Here is a 26,154-nt window from a genome sequence, read left to right as displayed (position 1 = left end):
TAATAATATTAGTCTATCAATTTTGAATGCATCTAAATAAAATCAAATTTGGCCTTTGACCTTCTTTTTTTTTTTTTAAATTTTCTTTGGGCAGCCAAAGAAAAATCAACTATGATTTATTTATTTACATTAAAAAAACTTGAGTTCAATTTTCACTAATTCACAAACTAATTTGAACGAGTGCAACAAAATTTGAAAGCAATTCATTAATTTTAACAAAATATTTTTTTTTGTACAAAAATACCTTTCACCAATATAAAATTCAATATAACTTTGTCAACTTTCATAAATTTTAACATAATTTTTCTATAATGCTATTTATCTCTAAAATTTTACGAGTAAAAAATTATGTTTTTTCCCGTCAAATACAACAACTAAATTGTAAATTATCTTAGTATATAAAAAAGATAATTAAATTATAAAATATGTTTGTGGTTCAAATCTCTCACTTTTATTTACATTGATATTAATATATATATTTTAAAAATTCGATATTTTAATAGTTCTATAAATTTGTATTTGAGAAGATAAATATTCTCAAGATCCTCTATATTTCCCAAATATAAATAAATCACATGACCCACAGATTAAATAAGTCAGACGACCAACAAAGTCCACAAGTAGTTAACAAATATAATCAAATATTACAATCTAAATATTAACCCAACATAACAACAAAATCTAAATAAATATTAGGATTCAATTTTATCAGTAATAAAATAAATCAACCAAAATATATAACATTATTTATAAATAGGAATGAGCCCCGTAATGATACATTGGAAAGTTTTCATTAAAATTTGAATACAAAAAGGAGTTGGAGTAAGATAATAAACAAGCAAGCAAAATAAAAGAAAGAAAAAGGTTAAAAGAAAAAAGCGTCTTTCCCGAGAGGGATCAAAGATTTCAGGAATTATGACTCTTCCTCCATCCAACTTCCAAGGACAGGCAGTACCCTTCGCCCTTCCCTTTTAAATTAAATAAAATCTAATGGCAATTCATGTAAATCATTGAAATAAAAAGGTTGAAACTTGAAAATTATAGAAACTAATATGGTATGAGTGAGACGTACACGTTCCCAATTCAATTAGCCATTGTTTTTTTAGCAGTTTATAGTATTAATACTATGGATTAGGAATAAATTAGATTTTACCAACTTAACCAAGAAGAAACCAAAACAAGCAAGAAAGCTAAAAAAGCCTGCTCTTTTTCTCTGACCATTCCCCTTCCCCTTCCCCCCCTTCTCTTCCGGATTCTCACCAATTTTCCTTCTCCTAAATCCATTACTATTCGCCATTGCCATTGCTTCTCAAAAAACCCCTCTTTTTCTTCTTCTTCTTCTTCCTTTTTTTTTTCCTCTCTCTCTCTCTCTCTTTGCTTTTACAACCCCCCACCAAAGAAAGATTTTGGCTTCTATCTACCCCTTTTTGCTTTTTCCATGGATTTCTGTTTCTAGACATCCCCACTCTCTGTTTCTGTTACAATGTCAAACAAATGGAGGAAGGTGAAGATGGCTCTTGGCAATGGTATGTGTCTTCATCTTCCTCAAGTTGCTGGAGATTCCACAACCTCTACTACCCAATCCTTTTCTCCTTTGCCTCCTACTTCTAATTGCCGCCAATCCACGCCGACCCATTCAGTCTCTAGTCCCCGCGTTTCCAAATCAGGATCAAGGTCTTCTAAGGTCTCTCTCTCTTTCTGATTCTGAATTCCCCTGTTTGATGTTTTTTTTTATTGTTTCTTTTGTTTTCCTGTTCTGGGTTCTTTTCTTTTTCTTCTTCTTTTTTTTTGTTTCTAGTGATCCTCTTAATTATTAGATTTCAAGAAAATTTCAAGAGGGTTTCTGAATTTCCCATTACCTATTTACTACTATTTTTTAAAGATTTCTTATGATGTTTCTTGTGGGTGGCTATTGGTGTGATCGTGTTGAAATAAGTTTTGATCTAGCTATTGGTATTTTCTGGTCTTGTCTTGATCAAAATATTGTTACCCTCTTTCGTTATTCTTGTGGGGTACAGTGTCCCTACAGTGATTGGATTTATTAGAACTTAGTTTTTGATTTGTGAAGAAGGCTATTTCTTGTCGGGTTATGTCTCTTTGACTCTTTATGTTATATTGCCATTATCTTTTCTTTTCCTATCTTTTAACCTTTGATCAAGTGGTGGGGTGTCTGTTTGGTGAGGCTGTTGTTTTGTTTTGTTATAGGGTAGACTGGGTAGTGGTTTTCTTTGTGCTTTTGATCATTTGTATGACTTAAAAGTGCTATTTTGAACTATATCTCTTAGAGAAAAGGAAAAAGTAAGATTTGATGTTAATATTTTGGAAACAGTGATTCCCAATGGTTTTTCCCCTTTTCGTGGTGTGTTTTTTGAGACCCTGTTTGACCATCGTTGATTTTGAGATTTTCTTGTAATAAGTTTTTGCTAATTGTAAAGTGCCAACTGGTTGAGGAAAGAGGGGGCCAAAAGAAAAGTCATGGGGATATTGAAGGGATTGGTAAATAAAAAAACTACATAGGAAACACAAACACCTCATAATTTCCTCCTTTTAAAGTTCATACTGTTAATCCATCTTTCCTCCGGATCTCAACAGTGGGCACCAATTTGCAGTTAAAATACATTGTCTTAACCCATCTTACTGAAGCTGCCAATTTTGAAACTGTTATATGGAGAAAAGAATTGGAATCAATGGTACAATTGGCTTGAACTTTTTTAGGGATGCTGAGTTGGTTATAATAGTTTGTATTTGGGTTGTAGGCTATTTTAGTTTGTGTAAAAAATGAGTAGGAAATAGTAAACACTCCAACAAAAAAAAAGAAAAAGGAGGATGAGGAGGAAATTGTAAACGCCGCAACAGAGAGATAGTAAACTAAGTAACAAAGAAGAATTTGATATAGTAATACTGTTGTTAACTCTAGACTATACCAAATATTATAATTGGAGCCTCTATCATGGAGTGAGCTAAGTTGGAGCCTAAACACCCCCTAGAATTTTTAATACACGTAAGCCATTTACTTTTTACTACTTTATTGATTTTCTCGCTTTCATGACTTCATGCAAGACGTGGCTTTAGAAGCCAGTCAATGAACCCTTTGTTCCTTCCAACGTAATCTGTAAAGTGCCAAACTTTAACGCCTCTTCATGCTGGCCCAGAAGATTCTCTTCTGTTGAGGAACATCTAATCATATGAGGCAGTATTTTTGAGTTAGTTATGGTATCTATTTGCATCTGGACTTGCCCGTTTGATAGAATATTCATATTCATATAAATCTTCTCTCAGCAATGTATTTTTCTAAAATGCAGAGGTCCTGTGCAATATGCTTGACCACCATGAAAGCAGGAAATGGGCAAGCTATTTTCACTGCTGAGTGCTCTCATTCTTTCCACTTCCAGTGCATTACCTCAAATGTAAAGCATGGGAACCAAATTTGCCCTGTTTGCAGAGCAAAATGGAAAGAAATCCCTTTTCAAAATACCAGTTCTGATTGTGCTAGGCCTAGAACCAACCCGGCAGGATTGGCCCCCGATGATCCATGGATGACGATTGTTCGACGGATGCCTCCTCCTCGCAGCAATACAACTAGACAAATCACCTCTCTTTTTCATGGCCCTGAACCTGTAGCTTATGATGATGATGAAGTTTTAGATCAACAACCTCATGCCACAGAGAGAAACACATCAAGTAATGGTGCCAGTGTTCATAGTTGCACTGATAAAGTAGAGGTCGAAATGTACCCAGAAATTTCAGCTGTTCCAAGATCAGTTTCTCATGATCATTTCTCTGTGTTAGTCCATGTCAAGGCTCCTCTCTCCATTGCAACAGTAAATAACTCCAGAAATCAGGCTGTATTGCCTCCATTGAATCAACCTTCTCGTGCACCAGTTGACCTCGTAACTGTGCTTGATGTTAGTGGCAGTATGGCTGGCACCAAACTTGCTCTACTCAAACGTGCAATGGGTTTTGTTATCCAGAATCTCGGCCCTTCCGATCGACTTTCTGTTGTATCATTCTCCTCGACTGCTCGTCGCCTTTTCCCACTTTGTCGAATGACAGACCTTGGACGACAGCAGGCATTGCAGGCTGTTAATTCTTTAAGATCAAACGGTGGGACAAACATTGCTGAAGGCTTGAGGAAAGGTGCCAAGGTGTTGGTGGACCGCAAGTTGAAGAACCCTGTTGGTAGCATTATATTACTCTCTGATGGGCAGGATACATACACTTTTAACGGTCCTAGCAGTGCTCGTTCTCAAATAGATTATCAATCCCTCCTTCCAGTTTCAATCCATCGCAGTAACCGATCTGGAATGCAGCAGATTCCGGTGCATGCGTTTGGCTTTGGCGCCGACCACGATGCTGTGACGATGCACACAATTTCTGACACATCCGGTGGCACGTTTTCATTCATAGAAACTGAAAGCACCATCCAGGATGCATTTGCTCAGTGCATTGGTGGCCTGTTGAGCGTGGTGGTGCAGGATCTGCAAGTTGAAGTGAGATGCATTCACCCAAGTTTGCAGCTTGGCTCGATACGGGCAGGAAGTTACCAAGCCAGCATCTCAGAACGTGCAAGACTAGGCTCCATTTTCTTTGGAGACCTGTATGCTGAAGAAGAGAGGGATTTTCTGGTGACACTCAACATTCCGGTTGATGAGTTTGGAGGTGAGATGCCATTACTCAAAGTTAAATGCAATTACAACGACCCCATTACCAAAGAGCCAATTACTTTAGCAAATGAAAGTGCGGTTCAAATACTGAGGCCAGATACTGTAGGCGAACAAGTAGTGTCATTGGAAGTAGACAGACAGCGAAATAGATTCCGTGTGGCAGAGGCAATATCTAAGGCCAGAGTTGCCGCGGAGCGTGGTGATTTAGCCGGTGCAGTCTCTGTGTTGGACAATTGTTACAGAACTGTGTCTGAATCAGCATCTGCTCAAGCTGGTGACCAATTATGTGCTGCTCTTTGCGCTGAGCTGAAGGAAATGCAGGAGAGAATGGCAACTCGCCACATCTATGAGTCCTCTGGACGAGCTTATGTGCTGTCAGGATTGAGCTCGCATTCATGGCAGAGAGCAACTGCTAGAGGGGATTCAGTGGACATGGGAAGCGCAGTGCAAAGTTACCAAACGCAGTCGATGGTAGACATGGTGTCTCGTTCTCAGACCATGATACTAGGGCCGCCACCGTCTCAAAGAACACTTCGTCCCGCTCATTCTTTTCCGGTCAGAGCACCCCAACCTTCGCCACCACAGTAACTTGTAATGATGAATGATAAGGGGAAGCTGAGCTAAGCTCAAAAGGCCCTTCAATTTCAACCAACGTTTTGCTTTTTCTTCATGGTTTTAAGTAATATTTTTTTAGCATTTTCTCTGAATTAGTTTTAGAGAGATGATATTTATTTATTTGATTTTATAATGTTCTTAGGCTTTTCATTCTTATGGATGGATGGCTTTGAAAAGAAAGCAGAATAAGGCATGATGAGGGTGCCATAAAAAAAAGGAGCTTGTTTATATAAAATAGTGTGTGGGAAAACAAATTCTCATATTATTTTCTTTTTCTTTTTCTTTTTGGAAAGATCAATTATTAGGTAAGAAGAAGAGAAAGTTAAAATGATGAGTGCAGAATAGTTTTTTAATTTGGAGTTTGCTTTCTTATTTATTTTATTTTATTTTTCTTTTTATAATGTTCTTCTTTTACTTTTGTTGCAATTACTAAAATAGTGTTTACAATGGTCCAAATTATTATAATTTTCCCAACAAAATTTAGAAAAGGAACATATAGATTATTTGATTTGGATTGGATAATGTTCATAAAGATTTATTTAAAGACGAACAAATTTAAAGCTTAAAGCTTAAAGTTAAAACTGAGAGTTTTGAAAATTTAGAGTTATAATTGAAATTTATCATAAAGTTGAGACATTTGGAATAATTTATTATTTTCTTCTCTCTATTCTTTAATCTTTTCTTTTTCTTTTTCTTTTTCTTTTTCCTTTCTTTGTCTTTTTTCCTCGTCCATATGATTGTCGGCAACAATAATCTTTGAGTATATTTTAACATTTCAAAAATAAAAAAGATGAATTATGAATAAGATTTGAAATTTTAAGCTAAATATGGAACTTATGAAAACAATCTCATTTTTCTAAGAACAATGGAAGAATTTGATTAATTGAAAATAAAACCAAATCAAAATTTAAAATTATTAAGTGGGCGAAGCTTAACTATTATCGAGAACTACTTGACCTCAAATCAAATCTATTTGTTAATTAATTTTGAGTTGATTTGAAAAATATTTGAATGCTTCTTAAGTTGTACTCACCTATTACTAATCTTTTATTCAGGTATCACTCAATTGATAAAATATTTCTCTACTAGTCATTTTACCTTAGTATTCTAAAAAATTGATACAGATTATATAAAAATAAATAGAAATATAGCTAGTAAGGTAATAAATAAAACACAATTTATTCATATGTCTTAATTCTATTATATCCAGAGCTTCGAAAGATTAAATATATATCCCTTAAAGTTAAATTACATATAGATTATAATTTTGCTTGTTTCTTTTTAGTGGATAGTTTAAAAGGCTACCAATATAATCTCTTTAATCTAAGTAGCTCATCTACATTGGTATTATATGATATTCTATCTCAGACTACGGACTTGTTCTCCCTCCACTGCCACCATAACCAACTTAGTGTCAATGAATTGCATAAATTAAAAATTTTGGAACGAAAGCTGAAAAAGTAATAAGAGATTAAAACTTTACTTAACTCAAAACAAAACTTATTATAAGTAATATTTAATATGATTTATCCAATCGAAGCGGCTTTGGAGTTCCAAAGAAATCAATTCCCAAAAAATGTAAATAAACCCGACATGTACTGCCACGTCACACCTAGCCGACGATAGCTGGGGACCACTGACCATAAAATAATAATAATAATAATAATAATAATAAATCATAAATCAATAAAGAAAAGGGAAAAAGGAAAAAGGAAAAAGGCCCCACGCAATATATTTCTGATTTCTGACCCCTTGGCCTCGGCTCACTCCCGGTGGCGCCTCCTTCGTCCTTTCGTTTTTCTCTGAATCTCTTCCTCTCCCTCACTCTCACTCTGAACTTCAAACATCTTACAAAGAAACCAAGTTAACAACCTTCTTCAAATTCTCCTTTATTCTATTTTGTTTCTATCCTTCCATCTTCTTTTTTTCTTTCAATGCACTTCAATCAAGCTCCTTTTGTGAAGAGCTCGTGCCGTCTTCTTCATCAGTTCTTGCTTTGTTTCTTTATATCTCCTCTAATTTTGGCACCCCTTTTAGCTTGATTGAAGAATCATTATCTTCAAATCAGTTAATTTCCGAAGTGTGGGTATTATGGTTTTCACAGGACGAAGCCACACAGTCTAAGACACAGTATTATTTTACTGGGTAAGCAGAATCTTCACTGTTTATTAGATTTCTGTTTATGATGTAGCTTAACGTGTATGTTTCTTGGTTGGAAGAAGCTGGATTTTCCTTCCATGGCCATATTTTGGCCATATCTGAATGTCCGTTATTTGGACGCTCCAGATTATTCCGATCAATCGTGATTGATGCACGATTGTTGTCCGCAATTTGGCGGTCTGCATAGCCGACACAAGGTTGGTGGGGATGTGGGTCTCACTATCGGGCCCTGTTGAAAATCGAGGCTATGATTTGTTTATTTTTCTATTCACCCTTTTTTCCTTTTCTATTTCTGGGATAAACGTTGGAACTCCACTTTACATTTCGGTTTGCTCTAGTTTTCGCATGTCTTTGAAGCCAAGTTTGGTAGTCTTGTAGCCGTTGTTTATTTGGCTCCTGTTTTTTCTTTTCCCTCTTTGAAGATGGGTTTTATCCGTTGGTAGAGATTGTGTTTTCGAAAAAGTAAAATGTAAACAATGTCAGGGAAGGTAAGACAGTATGTGATTAGTAACTTGTTATTTGTTGTATGTTGAGCAGTCCCTTTCGAATTCGCAAATGGGTCACTTTCAGAGTGGTGGTCGATGGGCTCTGTTCTGTTCTGTTTTCAACCTGATTCCAATTCTGAATATATCCAAACTATTAGCGGTCTCTGTCCACCGTAATTCCCTATCTATCATGGACCTTTTCTAACTTGCCAATTTTTCTCTTCCACTTCCTCCCATTTTTTATAATTTGTAGTCGGCGTGCTCAATCCACTGTTTTGGTTATCTGGGTATGTCTCCTTTTTCTTATTTTACTTGATATGGTATTTAATTATTAATGCTTAAGTTGGAGTTTAACGTATCAAGGGTAGCATTACAAAAGCACTTCCACACCTGTGGTTGCTCAATTATTTTTGTTATTTGATTAGAGCATTGAAGATTTTCTGTTTCTGGTTAAATGTTCAATTCCTTTCTTGGGTCGTTCTGAATAATCTCAATAAAGCATGTACATTATTGCGAGATGTAAAGAGATGTAGTTGTCTTATATGTCTTCCTTTGATTTTTATCGAACTTTAAATGTTCTGTTGGGGGTAATTGATGATGTAGGGGGCCGTTAGTTACGGAAATGGCGTTTCATATGGCTGGCAGGTTGTCCTAGTTTATGATGCGACTTGAATTGGAAGTTTAAACCACTTTATTTCCTGGTTCCACATGTCACTCTGTAATCAGACAGTTGGTAAATAAATAAGATTTTGGGGTTCACTTTCTTGTTTGGTTTATCTGGTTAAATGTTTTAACAGTTAGTAATAAAGGTCTTCAAAAATCATTGTAAAATTATTTTTGGAAAATAAAAAAAATAAATTTTTTTTACAATCTAACTTTTCTTACAAGTATAATTGCTTAAATATGTAGTGTGTTGATTTAAATGATTTGAAAATTTTAACAGTTTGTTGACCAACTCAGGAACTAATAAACAATTTTCCCCAAATTGTATTTTTCCTATACTGCTTATGTATTTGTTTTTCATTAGGGAGTTGAATCAGCAATTCCTATGAAAATAATTGAAGACTACTTGGAAATAAGAACAACTGTGATACTCCTTATTTCGTAATTAATCATTTTAGAACCGATCAAAGGAGAATTTTCAGTGGCAGTAACCTGTAATGTTCCTTGATGCCATTAGATAATGGTAGCTTGTCTAGATTGTAGTTATCATGAAACAATCCAGGCATCTGATTTGTGGATTGTCTTGATTTTCTTCTTTATGATTAATCATTAGTTCAGTGTGGACTCGGTAGTTTTATGTTCAATTGGCATTCTGCTCTCGTCTAGTACAAATCAAGAAAAGGAATGAATTTGTAGCCAGTAAGGTTTAGGAAAAATGAACACTGTTGAAGGTTATAACAAGATAATTCTCATCTCATCTTGGATTCTAATGTTTCTGCTATGCCGTCAATAAATAGATTGAATAAAATACTTTCATGTATTAAGTATGACTGATATGGCTCATCATCATTTAGCTATTGCATTTATTTTTCTTGTTGCTGGTCATATGTGCCATGAAATAAATATTATGCAATTGGCGATTTTTAATCACATTTTGGAAAGCAAGCACCTGTTTGTTTCTTTTATTGTTGGTAAGTTTACACTATTCTCTTCTTTTTATCAATTAGACCAAATTATGTTCTTTATAAACACTCAACATGAAGTAGAAAACAAATTGCCATATTTAACTTTTGTTTGGTTTCAATTCGTTTTCTTCTTTGACTCAGATAAAATGAAGCACCAAGTGGCAGCCACCTTCCTTTCTTTAGTGGGTTTTATCTTGTTGCAACAAGTCATTTGTGGTCAGTATATCCGGAGAAATATATGTGATCTAACTTTGCCTTCCATGAGTTGGTCAATGTTTCATTCGGTTCAGGTCTTCCTCTCAGATATTATCAGGCTTACCCTATGTTTATGTTTTTGTCTCAGCTGATACTTCTGATTTTTCTACCTCTGGCAACTGGACGTGTAGATGTTTTTCTCCACACCAAGAAAATCAGGGATTAACACTTGGTGCAAATTGTTCTACATCTTGTTCATGTACACAAGGTATAAACAGCGCCCTTACATGTTCTAGACTAGTCATCTTGAGTCCTCAAAATATTATCTTTTGTTGCAAACGATGTTGGAAAAACTATGACGTTCTGTTGGACTTGATGGTTTTTGGCATCACATCCTCCAAAAACGATGCCTTTACTCTTTTTAAAACGATGCAATATTCTTTCAAAAGCTCTACTCAAGAAATTGGGGGGGGGGGGGGGTCAGAGTTGGTCATATATGAACCATCTACTCATTTTTTGCTTTGATTTGTGTGATATATTGATTACATTATCAACTTAATTTAGATGCTGAGGGAACTGAACTGTGGACATGCATGTGTTCAACTGATGGCTTCCCAAAAGTTGTAGCCGATAACCGTGATTCCAACTGTTTTACGTCATGCAACTGCACTTATGGTATACATCAATCTTTTAACTTCGTTGTTTGATTGTTTTTAGTCCATGTGTATCTTAACAGTTTCTCAATTTGTCATTAATCAAGAAAGGGTAGAACCAATTTTATAAATGCAATTGAGTTTATGTGTATGGATATATACTATTTTTCGTAATTGATATAAATAGCAAAGATCATTTAATAATTTCGTCAACTATTGAATCCCATTTAGATTGTTGTCTGAATTATTATTGATATTATTATTGAATTCTACTCAAGAACATTCCTTCAATAATTTAACTTGTTCATTTTGTTTTATACTGCTTTTGATACTTGCCTGGGCATCCATTGCAATTTCGTCGTTGTCACTTCTTTATTGTTTAATTTTGAAATTTGGCAGCTATTTAGGCTTCTCAGCTTTGGATTTGATTGTGGATTAGTTATGTTTTATCTTAGTCTATTGCACTAATTCTATATTCGATCTAAATATTAATTTCACTTTTACTTTTGCATGGCTTGTGAAAATGACTATAAAATTCATATATTATTACGTTGGTCTCATAAAAAAGTCTAGTAATGATAAAGAAAATTAAAATCTTCCTATTATAACATCTTCATTGCTTCTACAGGACTGCTTCCGGAGTTTCCATATTCTAAAAGGCATATTTCAAGCAATGTGGTTGTGATTATTCTCTCACTATGTGTAATAATCATAACACTAGCATTCTTCATCTTAGTGGTTTGCTATCTTTGTCAAAGGGACAAGTGCCGTGTTCGAACTCCAATAATTTCGTTAGATAAGCAAATGAGCTACAACAGCTTGACTAACCTAATTAGTCACAAGAGTTCTTCAACACCAGATAGTAAGGTTATGATGGATTCTCCTGTGAATAACATCAAAGGTGTGCTTCAATGGGTTTCTACTTAGCATAACGACCTTGCATTCATATGCCTAAGTTTACTATTATTGGTCGGGTATATGATTATCTTTAATTTTTTTAGATAAGAATTGGTCTGCCATATTTCTCATTTTGTTAGTATCTCATAAGTGATAATGCAATTTTCATTTAATTGTTCATCTATACTTCACTTAGCTGCTACCCTTGTCAATTTGCAGGGTGCTTTTTCATGAACCAATGCTTGTTGAGAACTAAATCTAGAAGTTTGTGTGGGATCATTATCCAATTCTCGTACTCAGAGTTGGAAAATGCAACAGAAAAGTTTTCGAGCTCCCATCTTGTGGGGCGTGGGGGAAGTAGCTTTGTCTATCGTGGTGAATTGAGGGATGGTAGAACAGTGGCAGTAAAGCGGCTCAATATTCAAGGAGGACCAGATGTAGACTACTTGTTCTTAACAGAAGTATCAGTTCCACCGATCCCTTTATCATCAGTTGACACATTTTTCCTAATATCTCTGGCAGAATAATATTGTTATCTTATTTTCTTCCATATTTTGCCGTTCAGATACAATTGTTATCAAGACTGAATCATTGTCACGTGGTGCCTCTAGTTGGTTACTGCACAGAATCAAGAGGGAAACATACTGAAAGGCTTTTGGTATATGAATACATGCCAAAGGGTAATCTAAGAGACTGTTTGGATGGAGCTTCAGGGGAGAAAATGGATTGGAGCACTCGGGTTACAATTGCTTTAGGAGCTGCCAGAGGCTTGGAGTATCTTCATGAAGCAGCTGCTCCCAGAATTTTGCATAGAGATGTCAAGTCAACAAATATTCTTTTGGATAAAGATTGGAGAGCAAAAGTAAGATGTACTTACAATCCACAAAATGAACTGCCAACCTTTTGAGTTTTGATGATAAGATATGCTATTGTTACAATACAACTCAATTATCCCAACCAATTTGATATGTAGATTTTCTGGATCTCCCTAGGGTTTACTTTTCTTATGTACTTTGGTTCATGTTTGTAAGTATTAGTATTACTTCTATTTTGCAGCTGAAAATATGTAATCAAAATTTACTTCTATGGATGCATAGATAACAGACCTTGGTATGGCTACAAGGTTAAGAGGTGATGATCTTCCTAGCTGTTCAAGTTCTCCTGCTAGAATGCAAGGGACTTTTGGTTATTTTGCACCGGAGTATGCAATTGTTGGAAGAGCCTCTTTGAAGTCTGATGTCTTTAGTTTTGGAGTGGTTCTTCTTGAGCTTATAACGGGTCAGCATCCCATCCATAAGTCAACCGGCAAAGGAGAGGAAAGCCTTGCAATATGGGTAGGATAAACTTAATCATTTTGTTTACTTTAATAAATATGGCTCTCATCTCTATTTCATGAATAGCCATATTGAGTGTATTATCAGACATCCACTTTCACAAGATAAGATAAGCTTCTTAAATATCTAGTTCATCCATCGTTCACGTAATTACTCTCAAAAGGAATAATTGTATGCTGGATTCGATTACCTTGGAATCAGTTGCTTATGCAGAATTGGATACTCTTTTTGTCTTTCCTAGGCTGCTCCTCGGTTACAAAATAGTAGACGAGTTATAACGGAGTTACCGGACCCACATTTAGATGGAATGTTCCCAGAGGAAGAGATGCAAATAATGGCTTATTTAGCAAAGGAGTGCTTGCTGTTGGATCCTGATGCTAGACCAACCATGACTGAAGTTGTTCAAGTTCTTTCAAATATAACTCCAGATAAATCAAGAAGGAATAACATTTCCGCAAATGTTTTTCAGGTAAGTCAATGTTAGTTATATCCAACTTTGCTTCGATTGGTGTTTCTTTTTTGAATAGTACTGATCGTTCGTGCTGCTATAACTCATTGTCACAAGGGAATTAAGGACCATCTTGAGTTATTAAGTTGGCCATTCTTTAATTGTTAACTTTTGTAGCACCCTTGTAATGAATTACAGCTGAATCCTTCTTTTTTACTCAAAAAGCTTACCTCTTTCTTTAGTTCTATGGGGGTGAGAGAGTATTATCCAAATTAACTGCTTTAGTTGCAAAATTAGAGGTGTTAAGCGAGGAGTTCGTGGGCCCATGACTTAGAAATACCAATTTTAAGATGGTTAAAGCGTTTGTGTGCCTTTTGTTGCACAAGGCTTCTATATTTGATGAGCACTCTGATATACAAGGGTCATTACTCACACCAGATGACTGTTTGATCTTTCTTTTTCGTTTGATTTATGAAGGAGAGGATGTCAGCCTGTAGTGTGGAGAGTGAACCAGACATTGCAAATCACAACATGAGTCCTATAGGGAAACAAGTCCATACAGAGGTGATTGTCATGGATGAGATGATGGAAAGACAAGCTTCATCTCGCAAATGGCTCGACCGCTATTCACTACCATTGGATATCGATCGTTCACTTTGTGCTGACAACTACGGCAACCAAGATATTGTTTCTTTTGAGAACATGAAAACACTCATACCCTTTACTTCAATGGGCAACAATCTCCAAGTTCAAGCCACAGATGACGAAACAGTAGACTTGACTGAGCCACGGTTCGAGTCATTCTGCATTATGAATGTCAAATCTTCCTCATAGAAGGCTAAAGGATCAGAGGCTCAAGACACAATCACAGTTTTCATTAACTTTCCGAAATAGACACCACAAAATGATGAGGTCCCAATTTGTTCCTCAGGTTTCCCCATCAACCTGCATATAAATTACAAGAGGAAAGGGAAAATCTGGGTGCTTTTGCAACAGCATTGTGTTCTAGTGCTGTAACATGTATAATTTTGATAATGTACAGAGATGGCTAGGCAAAAACTATTTAGAAATTGAGTCACACAGTTTGTTTTTTGTTCTATCTTGAATATTGATATCAATGATGTATTAGCTTTCATGGAGATAAAACTGGTTTATATTTATCACGTCTTGTAATTTCTGTTGCCTCTCCCCTTCAACCCTCACTTGTTAAATTTTTATTTTTGCTTCTTTGTTGGAACGAACAATTTGGACAACAATTAAGCTACATTAAAACTTATAACCAAATCTTTTTTTAATCATTATTTTGTAGATATATTGATAGAATGTGGTTATTTAATATTTTAATTCAAGCACAAAATTGTTATTTTAGTTTCATGTTTCTAAATATTATGATTTTTTTTTTTAAATATTATGATTTTTTCAAGTTTTATTTCAATTTTGACTTTCAAGATTTGTCCTTCTAACCTTCATTTTTTATTAAATATTCACTTTTTAGGTGTTGATATCTAATAATTATTTAAAAATAATTATAAAATGAAATCTTAATTTTAATTTTAAGGTAAAATTATATAACTTAATTAACTGTAATTCTTTTAATTCTTCTAAATTAATTAATGAAAATTGTTAAAAAAAATAGTGAAATAGATAATATTTACTTTTCATACAAAAATTAGGTAGTATGAATTTTTGTCTTCAATAATATTTTATATTAAGTGTAAATAGTTTGTTTCTATTATTATTATTTTTGAAGGAACGCCTAAAACACAAATTTTATAGGTAAAATTATGACATTTTAAAACTTAAGACTAATTTGAAACTAAGAACCAAATGTATAAAATTTTAGAACTTAAGGACCAATAAAAACTAACCTAAATCTTAGGAACCAAAAAATAAAACTATTTTATTGTATAAAAGTTACATGTATATTTGTTTCTATTAAATAATACAACAAAGATGAGATTTAAATTTAAGTTAGAGAGAAAAATATACCAAAAAAAGATTAAGAAAATACTATTATATAAGCTCAATCGTGGATGATCTGTTTTTGCTTAAGTCATACTTGCTTGGAATTATAGGACCTCATGCAACTAAATTGACTTTTCGTTGTTGTTCTCTTTGTGTCGATAACCCGAAGTCTCATGATCTTACTCCCTCTTCTTGGTCTCTTATTTCCCATTCACTCTTGGATTCTCTCAGTCCACAACATTCGATGCTTGGATAGGCAGGCACATTCGCAATATTCTGATCATCGGTGACAAATGGAGAATGGGGGCAAGTAGAGGAAATGGATATTTAAAAGAAGTGGAAGAGAAGAAAAACCGATGGTAGTGTTATAACTTTAGAGCAAAATCATGAGTAAATTATTTTAAAAAATGCTCATAAACTTTACACTTTGTGACAAAAAAATGTAGTTGAAGTTTCAAAACTTTCGCAACTATCCTTAAATTTCTAAAACGAATTAAAAAATACATTTAACATTATTTTTTTTTTTATGGAAATCAGTAAAAAATACTTTTAACACTTTTTTTTAACATTCAAAATCATTTCGGAGTTATTGCAGAATTAACCCCTTGTCTGGCGCCCTCACCGGCTTCCAAGGTTCAATTTCCCAATCGTTGGCTCCTCGGTCTCTACCAAAACACACATACTCCTTTCAATCTCTTTGAACTCTTAATAGAAACCGATCGATTCTGGGTTTTGTGTTCATTACCTTCACGGCCTCAGGTACCATTTATTTTTTAAATTATTTCTAGGTTTTGAACCCTAAATTCTGATTTTGATTGCCAGTTTTCTTTTGTCAAAATGTAGCTTTTTTGCTTTTTTTTTCTTTTCTTTTTTTGTGTTTTTTCATGGACTGAAGCCCTTCCTTGTGTGCCAAACCTCAGGAAATTTGTGGCGGAGCCTTCTAACTTGTCATCGGAGTCATTCATTGAGGTTCCGAATGGCCAAAAAAGCGACACCAACTACCACCACAACGTATTCTCCGTCTCCTACTGTCCACAAAACCAGGCCACCCCTCTTCAGAACCGACGACGTCAACTGGGTTCGCCCCGATGGCCGTGGCTTCCACCAATGCCGGCCTGCTTGTATAGACTTTTGCCCGTTTCTGCTTTTCTCATTTGCTCTGTCTTGCTGCTCCTCACCAATATGTCGTTAGATTATTGTTTCATTTAATGTCTGTTTGAGGTCATTGTTTCTTGTTGCTGCTAGTTTGAGGTTATTGTTCTCGATCAGTTTATCCTAAGTACCGAGCAATCTCGAGACCACGTAATCAAATTTGCTCTGTATTTGTATGCTTATGATGTCTTTTCCACCATGATGGTTCTGTTCAGGATCCCTCGTGGAGATAGATGAGCTACTTTTCCCACTGTCAATTTATTTTGAGATGGAGCCATGTTATCTAATAGGCTTGAGAATCTTAGTTTATCTAATAGCTATGTTATCTTAGTTTATTGATGGAAAAATTGGTTGATGCCATGATCTTAATAAACAAGCATCGACTGAGAAGTAGGAAATGACATGGTTAAGAATGTGGTGTCTTGACTCTCGACATTGAAGTCTAACTGGAAGGTTCTCCCTTTGGGGCGTGATTCAGTTGAGTTAGTAGTTGATCATAGAGTCCTCGAGGGTTTTGAACATATGTTACTTTACTTGGTGGTTTTGACATTTTTGTTGTTGAATCTTGAAAAAATATCATCTGTTTAGAAACTGAAGTTGTCATTCCTTTGCAGTTTTCAGGACTGGAGCTGTAAATGCTGCTTCAGGATCTGCTTATGCAGAATTCGGTAATACCAAGGTCATTGTTTCTGTGTAAGTTCTAGCTTACCTCCGACTCCAAGTATGTGCTCTTTGTAACTTCTAGGTTTCTCTTTGATGATGAGAGTTTGAGCGCCAGTGTCTAATCCAATTGGTTGCCCATTTGATGAATTTTCTGTTCCTTTTCTTTTATCATTTAAATCATTTGCTGCTTCTCTGTGTCCAGTTTCCTTTCTTTATTCAAATGCTGTATTCTTTGCATCAGATTTGGCCCTAGAGAAAGTAAGAAAGCAATGATGTACAGTGATATTGGCCGGCTCAATTGTAGTGTTAGTTATACAACATTTTCCACTCCAGTTCGTGGACAGGTGTGAAGATACCCCTCTTCTTCTATATAGTTTATAATTTTATACTGCTGTCATTTGACTATTTCCTTTTGTCTTGACTTCATTTGTTAGGGATCGGAAAACAAGGAGTTCTCCTCAATGTTACATAAATCTTTGGAAGGGGCAATAATATTGGAAACATTCCCCAAAACAACAGTGGACGTATTTGCCTTGGTGTTAGAATCTGGAGGCAGTAAGTATAGAATTTTTTCGATGGATAATCTGATCTATAAGATGACTTTACCGTGAAGAAGATGGACTATTACGGTTAATGAATATGAACAGTATTCAAAGCTTATTTGCATGTGGGGGTACGATGACTTGTAATTTTGAAGTAGAACAAACTAAGACCATTTTGAGAAGATTCAAAAGTTACATATTTTAATCTCATTACATTATGGAAACTTCAGTTGCTGGTTATTCTTTCTTTAAAACAATGGTCCATTAGCTAAGTGGAGAATGTTGGTTATTTTTTTGGGCTGCATGACTATTTATTATCAATGGCTTTCATGCCAAGGTATCCATGATGTAATTTCTGTCCGTACCGGCATCAAGTTGGATCCATATCCAACCATTTTTCTCCACAGCTCCCTGCATTACCCTCAGATTTTCTACTTTTTATGTAAATTACAGTATGCAACTAAGGTTACCTTTTCTCTAGATTGATATTCTGTTGTTGCAGGTGATCTTCCTGTTGTAATATCATGTGCCAGTCTTGCTCTTGCTGATGCTGGAATTATGCTTTATGATCTCGTTGCCTCGGTTTCTGTGGTATGCATGTGCACATTCTCAAGTTTCCGGTTTCTTCTACAACTAATTTTGTATTTCTAGGCTTCTAGCATTAAACCTATCCTCAACAAGCATTTGATTTTGCTAAGTTTATCATGCGTTCTCTTTCCATTCAACTAGCTCTTTGATTACAAAGGGGTATGAAAGTATACAGTTATTCAGGTTGCTGATGATTGAATCCTAAAAGTAGGAAAATGTAGTTCTCTGTGTTCTCTGGCCTATTTTCTCCTCTCTGATACCGAGGAAGATATTTTTCTGCACAAAATGACCTTTCGCATCGGCTGTCTTGATGGCAGAACTTCATTTTTTATTTTACTTTTGGGTTCTGTTTCCAACAAGCACTGATGGATCTTTATTCTATCGTGATATGTAACTGTTGGTGTCTACCATATGAATTACTATTTTAAGTTCTCATACATTTCTCTCATATGTTAACTAGAGCTGCTTTGGCAAGAATCTTCTTATTGATCCTATATTGGAAGAAGAAAACTACCAAGATGGAAGTCTTATGATAACTTGTATGCCATCTCGTTACGAAGTCACTCAGCTCACAATTACAGGCGAATGGACAACTTCTAAAATTAATGAGGTAAAGCATCAACTTTAACTTCGCATTTCTTCTGAAGGAAGTTTTTAGTACTAAAACAGCATCCGATAATGGTCTTTCTTGTTTGTTTGTTTTTACCACAAAAGGGTATGCAACTTTGCCTTGATGCTTCATGTAAGCTTGTGGAGATCATGAGATCATGCTTGAAGGAATCGGCCGCCACCATTTCAGAGGAATGAACAAAAAGAGTAATGTCTAATGTTATCTCTTTTTAGTTTTAATAGAGAAATCTCAACATCCCTTCCCCTTCCATCCCCAATTTTGATGAGAATGAAAAATATGTAAAATCTTTGGAAAATGGTTGATTTGAATTTTGCATAAAAGTAAAAGGTAGCAGAGAAGTTTTCATTTGGTTGGTGGCTGACCACAGAAAAACAATTCCAATGGTTGAAGAAGCAAAGTTGACTTGAAACCTTTTTTTTTTTTTTTTGGTTTTTTAGTGTTGGTAAGTCAAGTCAAAGCCTTATCCTCCTACTTCTACGGTTCTACCACGCTCCATTTTGAAGTCTATTCTCTAGTCAAAGTCAATTTCATTCTTTGTATATTTTTTTTACTTTTTTTGAAATGTTTAGATATGATCCTTTTAACACATGGATTTGATAGAGGCAACATAGCCAGCCATTGACTATACGCTCTCGGTTCTTGTTTTGCAAAATCCTAGTACAAGTTAACATGGGATTCCAAATGTTATGTAAGCTTTGAATTATTCCTTGAAAGATTTCTCTCTGCCTTATCTTCTCTAAAACCCACTCTTTGTAATTTTTACACGGAAAATCATCTTACATATCATATATTTCATTTTCAACTATTTCATTGGGAGAAGCTTTAATTTGGACTAACATAACTTATTTATTTGTCATTTGAAATATTTTATTCTTCTTTATTAGTATCATTTTCAAAATTTTATTTTTGTTTTTGTTATTTATTAATTTTGGTTTAATATTAATATTTCAAGCATATGTTGAATATATTGATTTTGATTGGCACCACATTTTAAAATTTTGTTTGCATATATCTTTAAAATTTTATAAACATGACACGAAAGTCGGAAAACATTGCTTATATTTACAACAGATTGGACATGTTTGAAATTGAGACATTGAAGTTGTGAAATCCATGGGAGAGGGGAGGGAGTGAGAAATTAAATAGTATTGATACCTATTGTAAATAGTTTTTGATAGATAGAGACGTGACACTAAACATCAAACTTTCATATTATTTTTTTCTAAAAAAGCAACAATAAACTGTTGTCCATTAAATCATTTTTATAATCATAAGAAAAAAAACGCGTTAATAATGCAATTAATAAATATAAATTAAAAGAAAAAGGGTTATCTTATCATCACGGCACAATTTATTTGATTTTCTTTAATGTTGGATTTCTATTTACGTATTTACATACATCAAAGTTTCATTTGACTAAAAATAAGGATATAATATTAGTGTAGCGTAAGTATGAATACAGATGTTCACTGTAGTAGTAGGTATGTTTATTGGATAATTATCGGGATCAGTTTTAACCACAAATTGATACCAAACACCATGTTGGTCTTGGTTCGACCAGATGGATTTTCAACACTCATGAACATTAGAACATTCCTATTCCACGGGTGAGGCGAAGCTGAGGATCGCTTTTCTATCCCTACTTCCCACTTTATTCTTCATCTCTACAAAAAATTTCACGAAGATCGGAGATTTTTTTTTTTTTTTTAATTTAAAGAGAAATTACTCAAATCTTTTAGCAAAGAAAATAATTTAGGAAAATTTGAAGATGAACCTTGCGGTTAATACTTGAATGTCAGTAACACTAAGTTATTCTTGACGATCATTTTCAATTAAATTATATATAATTTAAGTAAATGGTTAATTGAAATATATTTATTATCTTAACCATAAAACAATAAAACTTGTAATATAAATATAATACTTATATAATAATAACACGACGTTAAATTATTATAATAAATAAAAATAAAAATAAAAATAATAAAAGCTAAAGGAGTAGGAACATAGGTAATGCATTTTCCGTTCCTATCTCTATTTAGCCCATTTACCTCGTAAACGTTGAATTTTTATCCGGTTTGAAAAGGGTTTCTACGTAAAAAACGGACATCTATAAATATGAAACTTCAAAATGCTAATCGAACAAGAAACTCGTTCACTTTTATTGTAGATACGAAACATGAATCATGATCATTAGTACCTGAGTTCCCATATCTCTAGGCTAAAATCACATTGCAATATTGTGACTAACAGTAAAGAAATAGTGTAACAGTCCAATTCATTATATATAATATATACACACAGTAAATGCCAAAAAAAAAAAAAAAAGAGAGAGAGAAAAGAGACAAACTATAATGGAGTGATTGAAAATGATTAATGGGAAGAATTATTTTGTATATAAAAATGCATGCTTGGAGAATATATAATGAGAAGAGATCATAGAGTTATTAAAATTGGAATTTGAATGGACCCAATGCCAAATCAGAACAGTCTGTAAGCAAAGGGAATAGCAAAAAGCCAATATGGGAAGGGGAAGGGAAGAGAAAACAACAAGAAATGGGTGTTTTAAATGATCCCATAAGGGGTGTCTCAATATTATGTCCCCAACCACAATCACATCTTTCACTAATGGCCCCCATTTTTAGTCCCTTTTTTGTACTTCCCCCATTCCCACTGCTTCTTCTAATCTATTCTCTAACTACTATTATACGATCCAATAGACTAAGATTGTAGTTTTGATAGACTGGAAAGAAACATTTAATAAAAAAGAGATTGGTATATAGAATAACATATATATTTACTAATATAATTGTATTTGAGATTAACTAAAAATCGATATGTGTCTTAAATTAAATTTAAAGACAAATTGGACAATTCTAATGATGTCACATGCATTTATTATAATTTTAACGATGTCACATGTATTATGACAATTGGATCAAATTAATTATGAAACATTATTTACTTGCGTTAAAATTCAATTAACTTAATTTAGTCCAAAATTAAATGACCCAAATCTATGTGATTGAGTGCATGGGTATGGTTCCAAAGATCAGGTTCAAGTCCATATCAGGTAACTCTATAAATAGAAGAGTTCTGATCCTAGAAGGTCTAGAGAGAATTTTCCAAAGAAATATAAGACTCTTCAACTCATGAAGCATAAGCATACCAAGATCAAACCACATCGCATCAAATCAACATAAATACAACATCAACACAAGTTCAATTCCACGAATCAAATTGAATCAAATTTATTTGGAAATCTTGTGTGAACAAATTGGCACGTCTAGTGGGACATCTCTACCTCTCATCTCTCTCGTCATCCAAATCTACAAGTGACTCTTACACTGGACTTGTCACCCAAAGTCACTTAAAGAGAACCATGCAAGAATAAGAACAAGGTTCTGTCCTCAAGAAGAAAAGTTTGAAACAACTGATAGAATCTCCTAAAGGCAGGATCATCATCACAGAGAATCATCTGTTCAACAACTCTGTGCCTGCTTCTAATCTATTAGACAAAGAACCACACCTTGAAAAGTAGTGTCTGTCATGATGGCAGATGTGACAGCTGAGGCAACCATGGCAGAGATGGAGAGGAAAATAAATTTCCTAATGAAAGTTGTTAAGGAGCGAGATCATGAAATCGTTGCCTTGAAATATCAAATAAAGGCTTGTGAAACTGCTGAGTCGAGCAAAACTCCTGCTGTCAAAGCTAATGATAAAGGAAAAGTTGTGTTGCAGGAAAATCATATGCAACAGTCTATGTATGTCACCTCCCTGTCAGTCCAACAGCTACAGGATATGGCCGCAAATTCCATTAGAGCTCAGTATGGAGGACCGCCGCAAACTTCTTTCATGTACTTTAAGCCATACACCAAGAGAATTGACAACTTGAGAATGCCGCTTGGGTACCAACCTCCAAAATTTGAGCAGTTCGATGGAAAGGGAAACCCAAAACAGCACATTGCCCACTTGGTTGAAACATGCGAAAATGCACGATCAAGATTAGACCAACTAGTCAGACAGTTTGTTCGAAGCTTAAAAGAAAATGCTTTCGAGTGGTATACTGATCTAGAGCCAAAAGTAATTGACGGTTGGGAACAGCTGGAAACAAAGTTTTTCAATCGCTTCTATAGGACTAGGCGTGTCGTCGGCATGATGGAGTTGACAAACACCAAACAACGGAAGGGAGAGCTAGTCATCGACTACATAAACCGATGGCGAGCTCTAATCCTAGATTGCAAAGACAAGCTCACAGAATTGTCTGCAGTGGAGATGTGCACCCAAGGTATGCATTGGGAACTTCTCTATATTTTACCGGGAATAAAACCTCGCACGTTTGAACGAAAATTGGCAACTCGCACCCATGATATGGAGCTAAGTATTGCCAACAAAGGAGTAAAAGATTTCTTGGTTCAAAGAACGAGGAGTGACAAGAATGAAATCAATGATACTAAAAAGATCACAAATAGTATCCTAAACAAGTCTATGGTTGTTCAAGAGACTCCATTAAAATCTTTCTCTAAAAGAAAAGAAATAAAACATGAAATAAATCATGATGACGATTAAAAGTGATGCCCAACTCTTAGAGAAAGACAAAAAAAAGTTTATCCCTTTCTTGACTTTGATGTTGCAGACATGTTGGAGAACTTATTTAGTTGCCAGAATGCAAACGAGAGAGCAAGCAGGAAAAGTAGAAGATCCTAACTACTGCAAGTATCATCGGGTCATTAGTCACCCAAGTCCATAAAAAGCCCACCAGGGAACTCTATAAATAGAAGAGTTCTCTTCATTTGTGGAGGGAAAAAATATTTGACTCCAGAAGGTCTAGAGAGGATTCTCCCAAGAAATAGAAGACTCCTCATCTTATGAAGTCAACCACCCTTAAAGATCGAAGCTCCGACCACCCTCGAAGATGGAAACTCCTTTGAAGATACAAGCTTTCTTCCAAGACTTCAACTTCAAGAACATCACGTACTTCGCTTTCTCAAATCAAGCGTAAGCATCCAACCGAGAGAGAATCAGAGGATCAAATTTTAGAAATCAAACCACATCGCATCAAATCAACGTAAATACAACATCAATACAAGTTTAACTCTACGAATCAAATTTCTTTGAAAATCTCGTGTAAACAATGAGTTACAAACTAATTGGTATCATAAAAGTCACCAAAGATAAAAGATTATATTATATAAAATATGAGTTATGCATATTTGCTTTAGGTGTGGAAGAACACCAAACTCTTTTAAATTAAACTTTTGTGTTTCATCTCTCAATTGATTTGAGAAGGTTCATTCGTAAATGGTCTAGGGAGGTATTATATTCAAATCCTTGCATCATTATTTCAAGCACACAAATGAGGAAAAATGTTAGATATTATGTTAAATTTATTTTCATTCATTAACTTAAACTTTTAAGTTGAGTTGGTGATTAATTAAGATGGACGTGACTAGAGGCATAATCAATTTAGGGAGCTTGCAAACTATCCGACTGTGAAACTCAAGCTAGAAAATCCCACCTTAGAACCTAATCTAACATGAGAAGAGAGGAGTTTGGTTAAGACCCAAATTGACATATCAGGCCTTAGCCTTGGTCTTGAGATTGACACTCCTCATTTGATGAATAAGGCATCTAATTAGACTTTGAGAAAATGATAGTTTGATCAAAAGTTTAAATTAATAGGTATCCTTGTCCTCGACCTTACTTCCCTATTATGGTCCATTCTATACTCGAGAAATAACCTAATATAACCGAAACCTCCAATTTGGACAACATATACCATAATTCTCCTATACATACATCATCTTTACTTCAAAAGAAGTTAAGTTGATTCTTGTGCTTACAAACCCTTGCTACAACCAAAATTCTTCCAGTGACTTTAAGCATCAAAGTCATTGTATATACAAACTAATGCTCAAAATCTTCTTAATTTATAGGTTAAGTTTTTTTAAAAAAAAATTACAAATTCACTGTTGTTTTTATCCAAATTTTAGCATAGACAAATATAAATATATCCGTTATTAAACAAATGGAAGATATAATTGAATAGGTTCGAATGACACATATTTTGATAAAAGTAAGTTGAGGGAAAATCTAGGTAAGTAATGTGGTGAGAGGGAAAGTTATTAAAGTAATGGGGGTGAATATTAATTATAGGGAAGAAAATGCATAGATAGATGGATAGATATGTTTGAAAAATGGAATTGGATTGAATGAAGTAATTGTATATTATAAGAAGTGATTGTGAAGGCAAATGAAATATGTAATTAATGTTGCCTGTTGAGTGGGGGAGAGAAGAGACGTGAGATGTTTAGGGACTTTTGTTCATTATATATTTACAAATTAATTAATTTACTATTGCTGAGCTGGCATCTTGCCTTGTCGGATTTCATTGGCTTCGCCCCAACACCGTGGCATTTTACTATTTCTTTTTTTTTATTTGTTTTGTCTTACTCTCACCCATCACGGCCGGGTACTTTTAGTCTCCCTCTTTCCCTTTTTCTTTTTTTATTTGTCTCATCCTCCCAGAAATGTAATCAAATATTTTATTTCTAAAGAAAATACTAACGTTTCCTTTTAATAGTATTTAAGAAGTTATATTTTGTAAATATTTTCAATCATTTTCTTTAAAATATTTGTAATCTAACTTGTAGATTTGAGGACTGACTTTGGTTTGTACTTAGTTTCAAGTTTCTAACGTTTGCTATTCAATACATCAATTATAAACTAAAAATATGTGAGGGTGTGTTTTATTGGAATTGATAAAGAAATAAAAACGAAGGGGTTTAGTAAGAAAATAAGAAAAAGTAAGTGAATAGATAGGGGGTTAGGTGAGTGGAGGAGGGGATACCATTTACCAAACTAAATAAATATTTTTTACTTTTGGGAGTGATCGGTTCATTCTCACCGCTAAATCCCCATTTTTTTTCTGTTTTTAACTCTATAAATCATCTTTCTAAATAATATTCCATATAATTACTTTCTTTTTCTTTTTCTTTTTTTACTCTCTCGATTATACCATTTGAAGGGGTTATTGTTGTTTTAGGACAAATTGGAAGGTTACTAGTCGAATTCTTGATTATAGATATCAATTATAAAATAATCTACTTCTGTTGGATCTTGTGCCTAATAGTCTTGAGCAATCGTAGACGTAAATTATTATAAACATTGTTGAAGTTATATGTAGTGATAGTTAGAAAAAAAAAATTATATATAGCTTCATTTGATAATCTCAGCCAGAAATAATAATAATAATAATAATAACAAGTAATCTAAGGAAAACATGGTCCTTCCATGGCTTAACTAATTTTTACACTATTTATACTAAATTATACATTAAAAGTATAGTAGACTCCACATCACATTAGTGCAAAAAACCTTCGTACAAGTTGGCTTGAAAAGTGAAATTAAATCAAGAAAAAACGAACAAGATGTTCGAGTTATAAGAGACCCACAGCGATAACTAGCACTTGCAAGATCCACGCTTCAACAATATCAACATTTTTGTTACACATGCTCCAACTTACTTATTATA

General features: G+C 34.3%; 3 protein-coding genes across 7 annotated transcripts; all 3 read left to right on the top strand.

Moving 5' to 3' along the window:
* Positions 1-1,168: 1,168 nt before the first annotated feature.
* On the top strand, positions 1,169-5,632 carry LOC103501961 (E3 ubiquitin-protein ligase WAV3-like). The gene is made up of 2 exons (XM_008465746.3): positions 1,169-1,684; positions 3,303-5,632. Exons 1-2 carry the CDS (start codon positions 1,484-1,486, stop codon positions 5,250-5,252), a joined length of 2,151 nt encoding a protein of 716 aa, XP_008463968.1. The 5' UTR covers positions 1,169-1,483; the 3' UTR covers positions 5,253-5,632.
* A 1,396-nt stretch (positions 5,633-7,028) lies between these two features.
* On the top strand, positions 7,029-14,242 carry LOC103501960 (receptor-like serine/threonine-protein kinase NCRK). Of its 5 annotated transcripts, XM_051091734.1 has the most exons (11): positions 7,029-7,424; positions 8,528-8,657; positions 9,694-9,768; positions 9,896-10,015; positions 10,312-10,422; positions 11,029-11,301; positions 11,517-11,758; positions 11,863-12,159; positions 12,395-12,631; positions 12,873-13,100; positions 13,557-14,242. In XM_051091734.1, the coding sequence occupies exons 2-11, from the start codon at positions 8,633-8,635 to the stop codon at positions 13,911-13,913; spliced, it is 1,965 nt and encodes a 654-aa protein (XP_050947691.1). In that variant the 5' UTR covers positions 7,029-7,424; positions 8,528-8,632; the 3' UTR covers positions 13,914-14,242. The 5 variants fall into 5 exon arrangements, with proteins under 5 accessions (XP_050947691.1, XP_050947693.1, XP_050947694.1 ...); XM_051091736.1 differs by lacking the exon at positions 8,528-8,657; XM_051091737.1 differs by lacking the exons at positions 7,029-7,424; positions 8,528-8,657 and adding an exon at positions 7,502-8,211.
* Positions 14,243-15,594: 1,352 nt separating this feature from the next.
* LOC103501959 (exosome complex component RRP41-like) lies at positions 15,595-19,333 on the top strand. Its single transcript, XM_008465737.3, has 8 exons — positions 15,595-15,803; positions 15,965-16,165; positions 16,811-16,889; positions 17,101-17,203; positions 17,294-17,414; positions 17,904-17,992; positions 18,450-18,599; positions 18,704-19,333. The coding sequence occupies exons 2-8, from the start codon at positions 16,021-16,023 to the stop codon at positions 18,794-18,796; spliced, it is 780 nt and encodes a 259-aa protein (XP_008463959.1). The 5' UTR covers positions 15,595-15,803; positions 15,965-16,020; the 3' UTR covers positions 18,797-19,333.
* Positions 19,334-26,154: the final 6,821 nt, after the last annotated feature.

Source organism: Cucumis melo, chromosome 11, assembly GCF_025177605.1.
Source record: "Cucumis melo cultivar AY chromosome 11, USDA_Cmelo_AY_1.0, whole genome shotgun sequence".
NCBI lineage: Eukaryota > Viridiplantae > Streptophyta > Magnoliopsida > Cucurbitales > Cucurbitaceae > Cucumis > Cucumis melo.
The sequence above is the reverse complement of the archived record's forward strand: the minus strand, read 5'-3'. Positions and strand labels throughout refer to the sequence as shown.